The sequence below is a fragment of the Bombus bifarius genome, unplaced genomic scaffold (genome assembly GCF_011952205.1).
Source record: "Bombus bifarius isolate JDL3187 unplaced genomic scaffold, Bbif_JDL3187 scf7180000009859_frag, whole genome shotgun sequence".
In the NCBI taxonomy this organism is placed as follows: domain Eukaryota; kingdom Metazoa; phylum Arthropoda; class Insecta; order Hymenoptera; family Apidae; genus Bombus; species Bombus bifarius.
Window position 1 is genome coordinate 1 of NW_022885381.1, and position 20,014 is coordinate 20,014.

At 35.6% G+C, this 20,014-nt stretch overlaps 1 protein-coding gene, 1 long non-coding RNA gene and 2 pseudogenes across 2 annotated transcripts; 2 read left to right on the forward strand and 2 right to left on the reverse strand.

Annotated features, from left to right (window-relative positions):
• The first annotated feature begins 110 nt into the window (after positions 1–110).
• On the forward strand, positions 111–2,646 carry LOC117215910. Its single transcript, XR_004489245.1, has 3 exons — positions 111–259; positions 1,233–1,318; positions 1,788–2,646. It is a non-coding gene; the product is annotated as an uncharacterized LOC117215910 (long non-coding RNA).
• Positions 115–233, reverse strand: LOC117215912 (annotated as a pseudogene).
• A 1,331-nt stretch (positions 2,647–3,977) lies between the features above and the next one.
• On the reverse strand, positions 3,978–5,989 carry LOC117215911 (annotated as a pseudogene).
• Positions 5,990–12,512: 6,523 nt separating this feature from the next.
• LOC117215909 lies at positions 12,513–19,841 on the forward strand. The gene is made up of 3 exons (XM_033462468.1): positions 12,513–12,623; positions 13,716–13,864; positions 19,543–19,841. The coding sequence occupies exons 1-3, from the start codon at positions 12,533–12,535 to the stop codon at positions 19,681–19,683; spliced, it is 381 nt and encodes a 126-aa protein (XP_033318359.1). The 5' UTR covers positions 12,513–12,532; the 3' UTR covers positions 19,684–19,841.
• Positions 19,842–20,014: the final 173 nt, after the last annotated feature.

Genomic DNA, 20,014 nt, shown 5'->3' on the forward strand with positions numbered 1-20,014 from the left:
GATCGTTAGTGCTTTTAGCGGTGATTGATATGTTTATTAAGTGGTGAATTGCTGGTGGACGTGAGCGCACCAAGCCTGAACCTCACCGAGGGGCGCGGCGGGCCTAGCGCGCTTCGCCAACGCCACACGGAGTTCCCAGGCGATCACCCATCCAAGTACTCTCCGTGTCCGGCGCTACTTAACTTTCGTGATCTGACGGGAACGAGTGCACTCAGCGCGGCCAGGGCGTTGGCATTTCTATTTTTTACTTAACATGTTTGTAAGTAGTTGTAGCATGACTGTAATTTGTTGTGTTTGTTGTCTGAGTACTGCATTTTGCTCACATATTTTTGTTGACTGCAGCGTCGTTATTGTTGTTGTTTTGATTTTGGGTGTTTAAGGGTGGTGTTTAGTTAGTTACTTGTGCATAACTTCGGCTACCAAAGGTGTTGATGGGGTAGAACTGATGCCGATGGAATTTGACGAAATCGTTATTGTGTTTAAATGTTACATTCGTCCATTAATTGTCGTAGAATATCGAGACTACGTGATAAGTAACACACATTTTGAGTCGATCCGTTAATTTTCCCACGATCAATCTATCAAGTTACGAGACGAGAAATTTTTAATTTATAATAAAAATGTATGAGATTACGCTTTTTCGATGTACGCTTTTTCGAAGATCTGTAGCGCAAAGAACAATTCTCTCTCCAACGGTTTCTTTGATACATATTATAGCATCGCCGGAACACTGTTTACGAAAGGCCGACGAAACACATACAGTGTCGCGATAAAGTGTAGGTGCCGACGGGCCGAAAGTGTCGGGAAACTTCAATAGGCCTAATGGCCCACCGATATCCCTTTGGTCCTTCCGTAAAATAATCGGAAGAAGGCGTATATAACCAAAATAGCAGACGGTTACGAACACGTGCGTAGCGGGGATATTGAAAGATGACAAAGGGAAGAAAATTATTACTGGACGTCTAGGTTACATCATCGAGAACACAAAAAGGAAACAAATATGTCCTGACCATACAGGATCTATTGACCAAGTGCTCCCTTAAAATTCCTACTGTAGCGGTTCATGGCCATAAAGAAAGTTCCAGGGCTCAAGCGCACGTGCTGGCCTGTGAAATGTGACGTCCGAGGTCAGGACGTCGTCAAAGAATAGACCCTATGATTTACAATAAAGCGCAAGTGCTTTCGATAAAGGAAACTGATTCCCTACCCCAGAAGAAAACATTCTGTTTCAGGCACCTCGGTATCCTATATGAATGGCAACGAGGAAAGGCTAGAGAGACGCAGAGAGATACAACTGATCAGTGAAGTCGAGTAAACGGTGAGTATGCGAAGAACAATACCAGTACGGCCCAGGTAACGCGTGCTGGTAAAACTATCAGGTCTTCCACGTATAATTAATAAACTCATTGTTAAATCAATCCGCGGAGTATTTCTTTGGCACCGTACACGTCCTACCACCTCACTGATAAAATCGAAAATAAAATCTAAGGAATATTACAACAGACGGATCAATAAACAAAATTTCAAAATGGTAGATTTGTTACATTTAATGAAAGAACTTAGTAGAGGGAAATCTCAAACGGATATACAGAACCTCATAAAGTTCCCAATATTTTCAAGTACCATAATATTGAAATCGAAGTAAAAGGAATGCCATGGTCAATACATATAAATAAATTAAAATTAACGCGCTCGCAATAGATAGTGACGAGCATTCAAACAGGCGGACCAAACACAACAAACAAAAGCAACACGTTAATAATGAAAACTTTTCCTATTATATACAGTACGGGCATCGTTTTTTATGAACAAGAACAAGGAGAGGAACTCTACGGTCCTTGGGATGGAGAACTTCCAGCCTATCACCCGGAGGTGTATGGATAATTACTCACTTACTGTTACCAATTACTCCAACACGCTTATTAAAATATCTTCGACCGTATCATTTGTCAAAACTGTTATTACAATGTAGATGAAATGCCAAAAGCAAAAAGGAATCGTAGACGTAGAGGCTATAATCCAGAATGATCGAGCTCTGTATACGACTGTTAAACTCGATATTTTGTTATCGAACTCACGATAAGAATAAATATAATGACCGAGCCCTTCTCGCTGGGGCATTCGATTGTTGCATATTCACTACCGTAATCTCCAGGTCGCATTGACAAATTTTGAACAGATGTTACGATAATAAAATGAGCCGTGACACTTTAACAATTTATGATTTTACAATCCGCGGGAAAATAACATACTCAATATTCTGATTTGTGACTCAACAAAAATAAAGAAACACATTTATACGTCCTCTGTACTGCATATCTCGTTGAACATGTGGAAAATCGCTAGTAGCACATAGATTATGAAGATACATTTTGCTTGTTATGATATAGTAATCCTACTTTTTCAGCACTGTATCATATTTGGATTTAGGCTTGAAGAACGCTTCTACTTTACTAGTGTTGCTGTTTTTAAGATTTGTTTCTCGTAGTAGGTCTATAGAATTGTACTATATATTCAATATTACTTTATGAATATATTATGAAAATTATGTAAGAAAATTTAAATAAAAGGCAAATTTGAGGTAACAAACTGATAGAGCATGTTATATAAAATATGTTGTAAAACGAATAAACTCACTTCACTTCACTTTTCGTTCACTTTTTATAACACTTCGTGCTTTGCTTTTTTGTAAAATGTTTCGACGTATTCATTTTTTTATTATTTTTATGCAAAATTATGTTATTCTGCCAGAACTTTGTAATTTAATTCTCTCAAGTTAACTTACTGTTTGAAACTGACTCCCTTCTGCGAAAACATTTTTTGACTAAATTTACCCAGATATTTTCTGTATCCAATACTCAGATCCGATGAATATTCGGAGCAGTTCAAGGCTTGAATTTCGAAAGAGGTCCCGGTGCACCTTTATTAAGCGTCAAGTAGGCCAAGGTGAAGAAATTTACCTTTATATATGATAACAGAGTTTATTATGCAGATCTAACAGAGTAACGGTACAAAATGTTACAGAATGATTCAAAGTATTACAAGAGACTGCGTCAAAATATTTTAACAGATTGATTCGAGCGCTTATTTTGGGGGGTTTTTATATCGTGCTTTCTATACTGTGTGACACTATCGTGGGGTTTTAGTCGGTAAGTCCGACACTACCCCGACAGTGTCCATGAGGATCTCCCCACGAAAAAAAGTTCAAGGCTTGAATATTTTTAGAAAAATAATAATTTCACTGATCTTAGTATTAATTTCAGTGATTTCAGTAAAAATAAATGTAATTTTCAGTATTACTAACAATTTGTTTTATCCTCTTCCTACCACATTTTGAAATACAAATTTTTAAACCTAAAGTTCAATCTAACAATGAAGGTCATCATCGAGGTTGATACATGTTCCAGTTTCGAATATACATCAAAAGAAGTATTTCCTTTCTTAAGTTGAGGTCACAATAAGCATCTTCAATCAGCATTTTATTCTTTTGTCTTAATGGTGAAAACAAGTGATCGAAGAGATAGTACGCATCAAAATATAATACAATATGCTCAAATATACTACACAACCTGCTACAATATACTGCAAGAGTAATTGAGACCGAACACGGAAGACCAGGAACGATAGCGTCATAAGCAGCTTGTTCCTTTTTGTTCTTTATTTGGAGTTTTAGATTTCTTCCCTTACAATAAGTAGCTCTTTGTGATCTATCTGTTTCCTCTCCTTTTTCCATCTACTTAGGGACTCATTTTTTGGAATCCGCGGACACAGTACGTAATTGATCTTCATCGAGCAATCTTGTCAATACGCATCGTCATTTGCCACTCCCTCATTTGAAGAGATTTGATGATAGTATTCCTATTACGGCATGTATATATTTCATGATATGGAGCAATATCATATGATGGTAATAAAAATTTCTCGAACGATAATCCATTTATTTATATTTTTCAATATCTGTCCTTACGATTGCGTATTTATTTGTTCCACGTATCATATTTATCTATTTGCATAACTGTAGGTGACATTTTTTTAAACAATTTTGCTAATATTTCATAACTTTTTAATTCATATTTCAAAGTGGTAACAGGTGTTTCTTTCTTTTCAAGTCTCCTCCATATCGGGCTTATTTCTAGTAGCCACGCTTGCTTACAAAGCAATTTTATATCTGCACAAGAATATCTTTCAGTACATTTTACTATGTGGTTTACAATATCTGTATTTTCTAATAAGTGGTTGCTAAGGTATAATTTGAATATACCAAGTCGAGCAACTTCATTGGGTAATGATACGTATATTTGCTTTTCGAGACGCCTGAGTAAAGCTGCATCAATGCCCCTAATAACATATTTACAATAAATATTATCGTTCTATTATACTAATAATAATGAAGGAATACTTCAAACAACACAATAACATATTTGGAATTTGGAGAAATATTACGATATTTTCTACTTAGAAAACATTGAAATAACGTGATATACGTACCAAGGGGAATTAGTTGTAGCCAGAAGAACTACATTAGAATTCTCATTAGACACTAATCCATCCAATCTAGAAAGAAGTTCTGACCTGAATCTCTTTGCAGGTTCAGACAATATACAGTCTCCTTTATTTGTGGCGATCCAGTCAATCTCGTCGATAAAAATAATTGTAGACGAATGACTATAGGCAAGTTCAAATAAAACCTGTTCAGTTTAACAAATGTATTATTCATTAAATATTATATTCGAAATTCCTTAAATTCATTGCCTCATCACGAATATGATATCATTTCGTTTTCCAAACAACTATTCTATTTATATATAAATGACGAAAAATAAAATCAAATCTTTTTATACCTAGAATCTCTCCTTCATAGACAAAGGAACAAAGAAACTTACATAGACAAAGCAACTTACACGTATATACTTCTCGGAATCGCCTCTCCATTTGCTGACCAATGAGCTGGCAGTTATGTTAAAAAAAGGTGCAATGGCATTCTGTCGCGACTGCCTTCGCTAACTTCGTTTTCCCTGTTTTGTATATTTCTTGTAAACACGTACAGAAATGAAAAGAATACGAGTATCTTACCTGTACCAGGTGGGCCGTACAGCAAAATACCTTTCCAGGGGGAAAACGGGCCATCAAAAAAGATATGATACTTAAGGGGATACACAACGGCCTCCTTAACAGCGGTTTTACATTCCTCTAGGCCTATAACGTCATCCCAATGTACATTTAATTTGTTTACTATGATCTCCTGTGACGATACAAAGATAAAATGGCGTCTTCTCTATATTAAGTAAGTGTTACGTAATTTGATATTTGAAGCGTTACTGAAATCACGTCATTGTCGATATACGTTGGACGGTTTATCGACGGGAATTTTATCGTTTAAAAGCTTTACGATACGTATATTAATCGAAAATAACTTACGCATGAGATGTCCTCAGCAATCTTTCGTAATTCCGGATTATCTGAATAAAGCTTTGCAATGCATTTCAATATCTTCGATTGCATGGATTGTTCCATTGGGACGTTAAATAGCTCTTCTGATGAACGTCCATCACTCTCATTGGGGAATATTGACGTCACTGTCATTGCGAGATTAATATGATTCGCATTGTCATCAGTTATCTTCTGCTGTAGATTCGTCTCTTTCACAGGCTCACTTCTCGCTTGTTTACTAACAGATTTGGCTTTTGTCTCAATACTTCTACAAACACTGGATCATATTGTAATACGATACGTTGAATACGATACGTTGAATACGTTGAATACCGTTTAATATCGTTAAATAATTTAAATTCTTACGTTTTGCTTGCATTTGTCACTTCCCTCGTCATTTCCCTTCCAGTTATTTTCTTACACAATATGGGATATTTTTGAAATTTCATCTTGTAATAATTTTCATACTCTGCAACGATAATTTCCAAATCGATGTTGTCGCAAACCCGATGTTCGGGAGATAGACGAGCTTCCCGGAATAATACATCACTAACGTCTATATACATAAAAAAATGTAGTTTTTAATTAATTATAGTTTTTAACTAATTAAAAATATTTTTCGCAATGACTGAACACTATAAGATAACCATCAAACAACTGTTTTATCTCTAGGTAAGACAGGCAAAAGAATGTATTTACTATATAAATCCTCGAAGATAATTTCTTGTCTTCTGCTTTTTAATTTCCAATTTTTAGATGGATAAGAATAATTTGAATTTATACTTCATATATTTGTTTATAACTAGTTAATCTACATAATCGATTGAGTTATTCTTAACTACTGAATTACCGATGTCGAATTTTCAAATTTGGTTTCGCCTTCTCTTTCCATGATGTCCACTGATTTCTATTTCGATTGGTCACTGACACTATTCAAAAGAATTGGAACTAGGAATATATTTTAATTATAATATACTCACCCATTGTGTTCCAAATAATCACATACAAGGTATAATATGTTCCGATGACGTTCCGAAATACGACTCTCCTCCTAATGCAACATGGATATAGAAAGATGGATGCAACATGGAAATAGAAAGAGAACACCATGTATAGATACTTCCTGTCCATGTTTAATCAGGCATGCACACTAGTGGACACTGACGCTGCTCGTATACCGCTGTTACATATTTCCTGTACAAGTGCGCGTCATTAGACAAGGACGGAACATCCTCTCTCTACTTCTCTATCGCGTTTTTAGTTCGCTCACGCGCTCTGTACTTATATCTATTACATTTCCACCATAGGCAGCGGCCGTGCAGTGACTTACAAAAGTTCCGAACGGTTCCATCCTGGGCGGACGGTTAATTGCGTTCGGTACTTCGAGGCAGGAAGGTGAGTACAGAATCGCTCCTCTTAGTACTCTTATTAGAAGTGTTATCATCGAATATAAGTTTTTTCAATAAATTCTTATCGTTTTACAATCTTTCTAGAATACAATGACGTCAGCAATCGATCATTTTCGCGAATTTATTGTAAATTAATTGGGGGAATATCTGGAGTTCTTTATCGGTTTCGACTGTAAAATCAGCAACTATTCGAATTTTTCATTCATAATTGTGACATTTTCGACACTTCCGTTGCCAAGACCCTCTTGAGAGATTTTTGGCACGTTCCATCACCCTTGTTAAACGAGTGCACATTGGTGGATATATTGATTTTAAAAACCAATACGTGTACGAGATTTATTATCTCACTGGGACAAAGAAATCCGTTTTATTCGCGAATTTTCCGTGTTTCTTCTTAATTTTCGTGAGTGTCTGGCGCGGAGCATTATTTGAATGAACTTTTCATCGTTCAGATTATATTTCGTTTAAAAAGATTGAAATTGATGTCGAGAAGAAATGAAACAAGGTGCTCGGGCATTCCATCGTTTCCCGGGGAAAGAGAAATATGAAAAAAACGGTCGTTCTTCCTTCTGCCATTTTCGTCCATTACCAAAATGGTATGACCCAAATGTCCCGGGCCGTGAATCAATCAAGCGAATTTTGAATAATTTTTTAATAATATCCAGTTAATAATTTGTGAAACAAATTAATTTCATTTTATTGTTGGAAACAAATTAGTTGGATTTTTCTTTCTTTAGCAGTTTTCGCCGGAGTTGACCTGACGTGCTACTTCAGTTTCCATCATCGCTTCTCGAAACTTCCAACGTCCTTGGTGTTGGAGTCTCCTTGACCAGGTGAGTACATAGCTTCTAGATACTCGTCGCTGTTCATCCTTACGAGCCTCTCGAGAAAAATCCGCAGTTAATATTCTGCTAATCCCTGCTGCTTTTAAAGACCATAAGTAGTCGTCCGTAAGGTTTAAAAGATTTCGAGTAGATTTGTATTACGTATTTTATCTTCTAATTTTTAAAGAGAGGGTCGTGTTTAATCAATTGAAAATGACGAAACTGTAATGGGACATTATTATCAAATATTAAACGTGGTTCCATTGGGTACTTTTATGGTCTTTGCGAGATATATATGCATTATACGTTGCTACTAGCAACGCGTAGCGATGAACGATGGAGAGCAGTACCTTCGTTATCTCGTCTCGGTTGTGTACATATCAGTAATGCACAGTACTCGTACTAAATATCTTACAAATTCCATACAGATTTTCAGATTAGTTTCGAATAATACCAACACGACCATGATAGTCACAGTACAGTATTAAATGGTGCCACTATGCATAATACACTCCTAAAATGTTTCTACAAATATATTTGTCCGAATATTTTTGTCAGCTACTATATCCTAACCACGGTTTATTAAACAATATATAGATTTAAAAAAGAATATATAACGACATTACTTGTTTAGGCTAGATTGGTTTAACTTGTATAGTTTTAGTAACTGTGTAAGATCAAACAAGAACTTATCGTTAGTTTGGCGAGATCTGATTACACGAAGCAACATAATTGCTTTGAAACTCAGGACAGAAAACAATGTCAACCGGTAGACGCGTTTGTCTGGTGAACGTGTAACGCGTGAATAATAGATAGCGACAATCACGCGAACGCTAGTTACAGCTGACTTGGCTTACATTGTAGCATTCAAACTAGAGTATACGAGCCGTAAGCACTATTGAAAGTTCAAAAGCCGACTAGTGAGCTTCATCCTATCTCATTTTTTAATCAGGCGATGGATCGACGAATCGTATTGATTTCGAGGATTATTATAGTTCTGTGGAAATTTTAAAGCGTGGTTTGTCTAATCTTGTCTCGTTAGCTACAGACTCTTTGGCGAGCAGCCTGAAACTTGATCCAGTTTCGAGAAAATGAAAAATTCGTTTCTTCTCTTTGCTTCCCTGTTCCTTCTTTCCTCCTTTTTCCCTTTTTACATCGCGTTAGGACCCGTTAAATAATATTGACTGCCGTGGACGCTGGCTGAGAAGTGCACTTTATAACTAGCTTTAAAATCACTGACGTCGATGAGGACAAAGGTAAGTTAGAGGGTCATTTATCTGAGCTGGTGTTATTCGACCTGAACCCTGCAGCTTTTCAGAGTTTCTTTCGTTTTTCTTTTAAGAGCAGAGATGTTAACTGGTCTCTTGTTACGTGTAAGAAGTATGTACTAAAGCTTATTTATCACCAATTGGTTGCTCAAAGTCGAGATATACATACCTATATTATATTAATACGTTACAGAAGATTACGCGTTAGTTAGCTTATGAGAATTTATAGTGTGTCACAGATCACAAAAGCAGAATGACTACTTTTTCATAAACGATATATGTATATGAATTGAAAGTTTAACTATTACGTCACATACTTCTCTCGATAAAGGTCGTCGAGTGCATATTGTTAAAGAATATTAGCCATTTGAATTCAATAGTTTCGAAGATACTAATGCTTCTGTGAAGTTTTTGCAGGCTGTTAATTTTTTATTGAGATACTAAAAATTTTAAATAACTTCGATTAGAAATAAAAATCACATTACATTAACGCGTAGAATGTAACGTAACGTAGATAATGTAAATATAAATTATATTACAAGGAAACAATACGGGTAGGTAATGTGAAACATTCTGGTTAAAATTGCATCCTTTGAAGGCTAGGACACACAGTACTTACGAAGTAGATTAAGTACCAAATGGGGTACTTAAGAAAATTCATGTTGTCATTGTTTAATAAACATCTTCAGCTAATAGCTTTCTGCAAAAGCTGGTTTAAGTTATGCTAGCTTGTTCCTTATTAATTGCAATTATATTGTTCGTATCTCCTAGAGGATTAACAATCCATTTTTATAATGGATAATAAAAGTAAATTCCTATTAGGTTGTCCCAAGTTTCTTTCGTTTTATAAAGAAATGACAGTTATGTTATTCTATATTATTTTATATTAAATTGGAAAAAGGTGGATCACACGTAATTCAATAAAATAATATAAAACGAAAAATGTTGTACATCTATTACTTTCTTATAAAACGAAAGAAACTTTTGGAACAACCTAATATTTCTCTACTACGATGTTTCTACAGTGCTAAAATATTTGATAAAAATGTTAAGAAATTCTAATATTGATTTAAGCGTATCGATTTATCCACTCTTCATATTTGATCAAACAGAAATTGTTAATTATGATTTACACTTAAAAGCGGATTGCATATTATGAGGATAAATTATCAAATTCATCTCTAATATACACATTAGAGAATCATTCATAGCCGCAATCCTGTTTACCGCTAACATTCCTGGTACTCAATAATTCATTAGGTGTCTGCTTTAGCCGCACAGAATACACCTGTAAATAATTAATCGCCATTAATATTCCATCGACTTTTGAAAATCCCTCATGTGATCTATTTCATGCGATGAGAATATGTATAAATTGAGATTGCGATCGACCATCCTCAGTCGGATAAATCGAGTGATTCAAATTATAACACAAAAAAAAGTTAAAACTAGTTACATTATCTTTTTCAATTTTTATGTATTATTTGGCGGAAGAAACTTTGGTAATTGGTAAGTAAAGTTCACCTCCTTAATGTTAATGATTTTAATATGTTATTAAGCTCAAAGTTCTAAGGAATTTTCTATATATATATGTCGGAGATGAAAGGAAAGCCGAAGCCCTTCCTTGGAAATTTTGGGAACATCCTCTAGTACCTTAGCCTAGATTTTATTATAGTTGTAATTGTTTAAGATTTGTAATAAGCGAGATTGGGTTCGAGGTGACAATCGGTCGCTGAACGTAGCCACGGTCACGGGATGGATGTTTTATCTAACGGAGGTCTGGAGTGGTTGTATGTGTTTTCCGAGAAGTGTGGTTGTGGCGGCATGCGGCCTCGAGAGCGGGCCGAGCCACGTGTGATGTTGCCTCGGAGGTGCCGATGCAATGGGACATACATTGTATTTAGTAATCAAAACTCCAGGCGGAAACTGCCTAGCAACGGCGTTTGGAACTTTCTCGATGCTTCCAACGAGTGTGCCTAGCAACGGCGTTTGGAACCTTCTCGATGCTTCCAAACGGGGATAGAAAACAAAATGCAATCGTACAGGGAGAAAAATCTCCACGAGGCTGGCATTCTTGCGATTGCCTTGGAGAGTGATACATCGAGCGTTTTCGAGGATCGCATTTGCGTCTAAGTTAGTTTCGCTTAGTAAAGAGTTATCCCGGTGACCGTGGATTCGTTTGAACTCAAACATTGCTAATAGTATTATTTAATTTAATTATTCGTAGATCGTATTATTCATTAGGCTTAGTGTTTGTTAGTCTTATTATTAGTTGTACTTATTATTTGTTAAGCTTAGTGATAGACCTGTATATACGTGTAAATAAAATCTCGGCTTTGTGAAACGATGGCTAGTCCACATGAAGAGTCGTCGCGCGCCCACAATTCGAATCCTGATCCGACATATATATACATATACATAACTGTGTGCGTATATATATAATATACGTATAACAGCCAAAGTTCAGCTCTCAAGTGTACGCAAAACTTTTATGTTCATTTTACGCTATACCAGTATGTTTCATGAATTTGTTTGCTAACAGTATCGAAACAAATAACAAGCAGAGGACGAGCTATTCATGAATTGTTTTGCCAGCGTGTACGCTCCCAATATTTTCTATTTGAGAAAACATACTTGTTGCTATTGCAACTACAAATATCTTTACAGTCGACGCTTTTGCCGCGAATCATTGGCTAACATGTAAAATCGAGAAAAAACATGGTTTATTGTGATGGAAATGTGGAAAACCGCAAAACCGATATAGAAGGGAAAATAAAGGAAAGGAAGGTAGGGATAAGTAGAAGCTTGGGGCCAAGTTTAATTCACTGAAACCGAGCTGCTTGTATTATCGCAAAACAAAATTGCCAGTACGTCATTTCCGTACTCTCGTCCTCGCGAAAATGGTTTTGCTCGTTAAGAAAAAACGAAGAGACAGGGAAGAGAGGAAAAAGCAAACGGAGAGCGCTTTTAAAAAGCTGGCGAACCGTGTGTTACCACAACGAGATACGCGGTGCTATTTGTCGCTTTAAATTGTGTCGCAACTCGTTTTTGAGATCTTTGCCAGGGACGCGTTAAAACACGCTGCAAATATATTTCTGGCTTTTCTGGGGTTTAACTGAAATATGACAAATAACGTTGTAAAACATATGTACTTATGACTTACAGAGTAATTGAGTGTACAAAATATAATAGCCAGCGATTTAGGGCTTTAAAAGATCAAAAGAAAAGAAAAGAAAAGAAAAGAAAAAGATAATATGTTGCGGCAGTTTAAGTCGATCTAAGAAAATAGATAACGGGAGGGGGGAGGGCAAAGCTAGTTAATCTGGAAAGAATCCAAGCGTCAATTTCAAGCATTTACAGAGAATCAAGCGGGCTGGTTAAGGTCGTGAGTTGAGCAATTATCCCGCGTTAGGTTCAATCAGGTTAGTCCCACGCGAAATTGATCCAACCATGCGAAAACGAGTGTATTCTGATTTCTGTCGCAGATACTTCTGGCTAGTGCAGTACCTACACGGTGGTTGTTGAAATAGCCGCTTCTCATCTATTTTCCGCAGCGCGGACATCATCCTTTGATCCCTTACGACTAACGAAGTTTTCAAAGATGTACGGCAGTTTGAGATTCTACTTGAAAATGATCATGATTGCGGTCTGTGTACCGCCTGCCCTTCTTTTTGTTCTTCCGTTAAAGACTGGTAAGTTGATACTGATTAATTATGCGATCGAAATCCTATATAATGGCTACAAAAAATATTTGCATCATTATTCTCGTTTCCTAATGAATCGCTGTTTTAATCAAGTTTTATATTGCATCAAATTTCTGTAGTTACACGAAAGTACTAAATTATAGAAAACTTGATATACACGGATTTAATTAATTGATAAATTAGTCGATATATAGGCATTATTATTTATTATATTATATATTATAGGCATTATATATTAGTAATGTATATATACACTTTTGAATTTTAGCCTTCTATTATTCTTATATCCTTTAAACGTCATTTCAAGCTACAAGCGACTTTAACTCAAATAGCTCGATTTCAAGTTCTAACGTATACTGTAAAGCACACTTGCGAAGTGAAACAGTAAACACGATATGAAAACTCTCTCCCCAGTAAGAAATCGAATATCCAATTTCAATCGTGCTTCATCGATAAAGCATCAATGCTACGTAGAAGCATCGTGGCAGCCGCAATGCGGATCCGTTGATCAAAAATTTCCTGGCACGATCGTTTTCGTAACGCTATTAGCCGTTTCAGTATCAGGGATGTTTTAAAAATCCGTATCGGATTGTACCATGAAGCGCAATAGCGCTTCGTTTATTTATTTACGAGAAGTGCCGATCAACTCGATTGCACTGCTCTTTTTTTTTTGTCGAAACATACCTTTCAACGCGTTCACGCTTCACTTCATCAGCTATATCAGAAACGTTACACTAAAGAGTCAAAAGGTTGCCAAATATTCGTGCTTTACCTTTTGTTTGTGTGACGTTCTGTAATTGGTTTTCAATTCAAGAGGTAATTTATACATTAGTTTTTTCTTTATTTGGTTTACGATTATTTGAAAGAAAAGTAATTACGAGAGGAAACTCTGATAGACTAGCGACAAGCTACGTTCGGAACCGAGCGCGCTGTGAATTGACAATCGTAACCAAACATCGCGACACAGTTCACCACACTATGCGTACAGCATGATCACGCTGAGTGGCGTTGAAACGGTTAACGTAACTGCGCGTACGACCGTCGAATGGCAAAGATATTCAAGCTGAGAATCGTTTTCAGATGCTATAAACAACCGCTGTGCTGACTTTCAAGGAGAAACCATTCGACATGATCTTACGTTTGAGCCGGGGCCTTCGGTTTGCAGTTTCTGCGTCTGCTACAATTCGAGGCTGAAGTGGTGCATATCGATCGTATGCAACCCGCCCGTAGTGAGTATATGCTCATTACTTAAACACTTAACACAACCAGAGAGAAACTAAAGCACACCGTTAATGCGAATAGGGTACACAGCGATTCATCTAACTTGCCTTGAATTACTTTTACAAAGAGAAACATGGACAGGAATAATTCTTTGTTACGAGTCGTTTAATTTATTCGTTCGTTAGGACGATTGGTCTGACAAATTCAAAGTCTTGTTCCGTATAAATATTTTTAAACAAGCACGTCATAAGCTTTGTATATTTTTTTATCGCAACGAAACTGTTCAGAGAAATGTTGAAATTATTAATTACAAAAGAAGACATTTACGTTGTAAAAATGTTAGCGAAAACATTTGTGAAAAAGTTACTTTGTTATAAATTCTACAAAAGGAAATATTGAAAATCACGCCCCATTTATTCAGTTGCACGTATGAAAAGTATTTTGCATTCGCGCAAAAAAATCCCTTAAGGATACATATTTTATAATAATTGGAGTGTCAAAGTTATTACGCGGATTGGCGTACACGTGCCTTTTAATGAAACTAGGTTATTCATTTGTTATTCGTTCCTAACTTTCAACTTTATGATTTTTGCGGAATAAAATTTTATATTCCGGTTCAGTTTATAAATGATTCATTTTGAATTTAATAAAATTAGAGTTACAGCAGTGTAATTTAACAAAGAACAAATAATCATTTGTACTTTATTAAAATGTTCTTTTAGCGTCTCGTTTTAATATTTCTCTAATAATATTTTGTTAACCGTTATATTTAAATGAAGGTTTTCAAAGCAGAGACGTACTTTAACGTAGGAAATGGACGTACATTTATAATGAGAATTCAGAAGCAAAAATATTTCATACAAAAATAAATATTCCCCATGTGTAAATAGCTACGTTATGACTTTTATATGTATCTAACGTTTTTCCATGCAAGGTAACGTATATTTGCTTCTTCGCTTCTTCGCTTCTGAGTAGTAAAACCTGGCATTCATGCGGCTGATAGGTAGTTACGCGCTGACAACGAAAAACATAAAATGAATAAAAAACATGAGCCATCCTATAAAAAAAATAAAGCTGCTTTTATCTTTCATTACATATTCGTCAGAATATTGTTAATAAATATTTAAGTTCAGATTTCAGCTTAAATAAATGCATAGGATTGGACATTTATTTATATATGTATCTGCGAACGCTTTTTGACATAAAATTTTTATAACGACTAAAATGACATATTCCGATATTAAATTAATTTGATGAGAATAAAAACTGAATTTTTTAAACGAGATTTTGTATGAAGTTACATTTATTGGGAAAAATTCATTCTTTTATAATATGATAAAACGAGACTCATAGTCTGTATAAATCATTTCATGGAATATTATGTGTATGTACATGTGTTCTACGCTTTTATTATAAAAATGCTAAATGAACATAACGATCAAATGCATCGACAAATGCATTGAACATATCGATTGTTATTTTGATAAATTGATTATCTTTTATTTGTTTCGAACTACAAATTGATTGAGACATTCGTGTTTGCTAAATTGCGAATTTAACGCAATGAAGTCGTCTGAATCCCTTGCGAGCATGTAAATATAGCGTCGAATTAACAGGTCAATTACTTGAGGTTGGAACTGAAAGAAAGAGAAAGATGGAGGAGGTCTTGCCTTTGAATGCTGGACACTTCTAAAGCCCACAGTTCGCTGAAATTGCCAGAGAATTCAATTAAATGGCAAATTAAACCATTGAACTGAATCTGTTTCCAATCGTGAGCTTGGAGGTTCTACCCTTTGAATTTTTAAACCAGTCAACCTTCTTTTGTACGTATGGTAACGAATATAATTCATAAACTAATGAAGTGTGTAATTCAATTGAAAGCTCTTTTCACTGAATTCAGTTTAGATTAAGAAAAATGATATAATAACGAAATTATCAATTTACAATTTATAGAGCGTATACTTTATTCGAAAGTGAAGTTTATTACTGCAAATATTAGTTGGCTATTTATAGCCTGTTTGAAAAGGTGATTTAATTTCGATTGATTTTCGATAAGTTTTTGTTGGTTTACTCAGGTTAATTAATCTCCAATAAAATAGAAATACCAATCCGGTAGTATAATTGCTTTCTTGCTTATTACTTTTTTACTAATTAGCGATGCACGATTCCAGACCAGTAAATATTTTTCCATCGGGAGAAGTCAGGTCGAGAGATGCAAGATTTATACGCTCGTTCTGTCAGTTATCCCAGTGTCTGTTACGCGATAGAAAATGAACGAACTGAATAATAAATGCATTATCGGCATGAAGATTGCTTGATGTAGGCCACCGCTTTTTTTCTATCCTTCCGATACCATTTTTCTTTACTTTTTTTTTTTTTTTTTTTGCGAAACACTTTGCTAGTCGTGAGAAGCAGCAATTCCCTTCTGCGAATCAATTACGGTTCAAGAGAAATTGTATTATAGCCTGGAACGTATTCAAATTATCTTCAATTATTCTCGGCTGTTTCCATTTCCATTCGTCTCTTACGTAAGTACTCGTTTGATGTACGTACATAGTGAGACAATAATCGTTAACACCTTTAATGTCTTCAGTATTATAGAATAAGACGCGAAAATACGTTGAAACCTGACTTTTAGATTCGCGAGACTCTATAAGGCTTCGAAAGTCTCTTGTTTCAGGCCGAATAAAAAATTGTAGATGAAGAATTACATTGCGAGGTCTGTTAAGGAAAATTTTAAATCGTATCGTTGTAATAGGATTATTTCAGCGAGGGAAATTACGTGTTGCGTGCGAAGCCACGAGCTTTCTTTCAGGCTAATATATATAATTGTCCTATCGAACTTTCCATCTAAACCGTTGCGCTCACACGTGGATTTTGCATTTCAATTTTCTTACTTACAGTCCAGTCCAGTGAGACCAAGTTAAATTTTTCAGCCCTCCGAGGTAGAATATGTTTTATAGAGAGACGTACAACGCCATGAAAGGGAGACAGATCAATAAATTGGGTTATCTTTAAATTACTGACAATCATTTCATCGACGCGGTTTCACCGACACCGAGTCCCCCGGCAACGTCTGTCAAAGCTTATTTACCGATACACTGAACCACAATCATTTTACCGACCTCTTCCTTTGCTGACAGTTATTATACTCGCTGTCATATGTTATCGTTGATTATACATCTTTATTTACAAATTCGTTCCTGTGTATAACGAAACAAAGGAAGAAACGAAAATGATACGTTTCATGACGCATTGTTAAATTATTAATTAACGAGAGTTACATATCTACATGAATGCTTTGAAATGTCAGTTATAATTCATGAAAATGGATACAAGCCATTTTACTATACATAAATATAGGAATATAAGATGCTAAGTAATCTTCCTAAGTAATCTCCTCCAGCTTTTTCTAGTTTGATCAATAATTATTAGTACATGTTAGGAAAATAAATAGAATTTTTGTTCTCAAGCGAGGTATAATTTAAATTTTGTATGTACACAAAAATGTTAAATTAATAATGATTATAATAATCAATAAACTATGATTACAGAGGATGGGTTTTTTGATAAAATGACATTCTGACAAATATATATAGATCGATATATATATAGATATAGATAGACAAATATATAGACTCTTACAACAGTAGTTATGAATGAACAGTAGTTATTGTATCAATTCCGTTCTTCAGAAGCTTCATTTGTGAAAGGACAATTCGCCAGAATATGGATTCACTGTAGTTATAGCTATAGGATTTCAATCTAGTTGACAGACTTGCTTTACGTAGAGAATATCTGTCTCTTGTTCTACCTTATCGCGATTCTCTCCTCATCTTATACGCTTTGTCGAGCAAAGTAATATTGGCATATATCTCGGCTCTGGTTACAATCATTAGTTTCCGCCTAAACGGTTAGAATCACATAGCTCGCGCTCTACTCTCGTTTATTCACCATTCAGGCCATATGGTCGCATGCGACGAGTTTTATGTTAATTCCGACCGATTACAATACCTTTCTTTCGTTTACAAGGAACGACGAGACTGGCAGTTGCGTGATTTGCAATGCAAAAGCCGCGATATCTGCACGATAACCTAACCTCAACCGATTTTGTTGTACTATTCTTATGTGGACTTCGTTTGTACCACTTTCGTAACAAAAATAGAATACGTAGAACACAGCATTCCGTTATGCGATATTGTCGATTCATAACATCCGAAAAATCAGAGATAATTATTTCCCTACAGTTGTACATTTGTGTGAAAAATTACGAACGTAAAGTTGTTTGGTGCATGCACAGTCCTCCTCTCCCCTGCATTTGCGTGGACATGCTAGAAAGATTCACTTTTCCACGGTGAAACTGTATGTATTATAATTTCATTTTTACAAAGGTCGAACATCCTACTATGCATAAATTTAATATTAATATAAGCAGGTTTCCTGTTAAGTATTACATCTGACGTATAAGCACACGTGTGTACGAGCCTTGGTTTTAAATGTCTTATAGTAGACACCGAAAAGATTATTCAGTTGGATATCTGACTCAACATCAATATTTTACTAGGAGATAACATGTGAAGAACACGTTGGTGGATGGCATGGGAGATGATGAATGAAGACATACTTCTGTGAGATACATAAAATAGTAGTCAGAACGTATTTTGGCGCTTGGGGACAGCAACAGCTGGTGATACTGTCATACACCTCCATTTATAAACTTTCGAAAATCGATGTGACCTTCAAACTTTAGTGTATTCTGTTTCACAGCACAAAATGTTTCCGAAACTTACGTTTATTGTTACAATGAACTTGACTAATGGCTCTGAAATACTATCCTTGAAAAAACAATGGGGGAATTGGAGCAAAAAAAAGAAGGAAATAAACAAAGACCTTGTTGATTCGTAAAAATAAAATATGCTACAGGAAAAACTTTTTCCAACTGATTGAGATGCGACAAGCTTTAAAAGCTATGACGCGAATCGAGCGTTTGTCTACAAAAGCGCATTTTCGGTGGATATATAGATATACATGTATATGTGACGAAATATACTAAAGCAATATTGACCCTTTGTCGCTGAAAGTATCAAACTACAAAACTTCCTTTCAAATTTTCAGAATAAGGAAATCAGGATCATGATAAATAATTGGAACATAATTAAAAATAATATATCTTCTCTATAAGATAATGAATACATTGGTTCATTTAATTTTTATGGATATTCAAACGCTTCTGTGAAATAAAACGTCAAGATTATAGAGTATAAAATTCATAGCTATGAAATAACTAAAACTCTGATGTATTATTAAAAATATACGTTAGGTTCTATGTAGTGATACATACAAAGATTACATGTACAAACCCATAATTAACACAATGCTACCGCAACCATCCTGCAATCTACCTTGCCCAAAACACTCTTCCAGTCACCTCCAAACTCTTCAATTCTCTCCACCTAACCACCCACAAACCATTCACAAACATGCAATTCTCGACAAAAGAAGAACTTGTCGTCAGTTGTCCTTAACATCTCGTTCATTCATTTGGTCCCTATCCCCCTATTTCCTCCCACTGCGATGATCGCACTACATTTTTCCACGTCTCTATTCTATTCTCTGGATGACCTGAATTCTCGAGCAGTCGAGTGACGATTGATCTGTACAATTGATTGATTTCTGTTTACTACAGCCATGCAGGAAATTTCGTCTTGGAAAGCGATGTTGTGATTTCGAATGCTTGGACCATGTAAAAAATATTACCGGAACCGGTGAAATTTATGTCCTTGAGGATGAGAAATCCTCCAGCTCCTCGACTCACCAACAAACGTGATGAGCTCAATGGTGCTGTTGCGGCTATTTTAATTTTTCAACAAGGATCCAGATGGCGCCGTGGACGAAATTCAATCATTATAAACGTCAACGATCAACATCAGCCATCAGGCAATTTCATATTTGTGACTTATTTCTTCTGTGTTATTTCTTCTAATTTTATTGTTAGTTCTTCCATTTGTATTCCAAAAGATTGAACTCTTTTTACGTGCGTGTGTGTTTTTCTTTTTTTTGTAACTCGTCGAGTTGCAATTCTAATTTTTGCACTTCCTCCTTCCTGTGCTCTATGTGCTTCTCGAACTCTTGTGTCGTCCTGTCTTTGTCGGAACATT

Coding starts and splice junctions, on each gene's coding strand:
- LOC117215909 (XM_033462468.1), top strand. CDS start 12,533: ATGTACGGCAGTTTGAGATTCTACTTGAAAATGATCATGATTGCGGTC. Junction 12,624..13,715: donor TGTTCTTCCGTTAAAGACTG/GTAAGTTGATAC, acceptor AATCGTTTTCAG/ATGCTATAAACAACCGCTGT. Junction 13,865..19,542: donor TCGTATGCAACCCGCCCGTA/GTGAGTATATGC, acceptor TGTTTACTACAG/CCATGCAGGAAATTTCGTCT.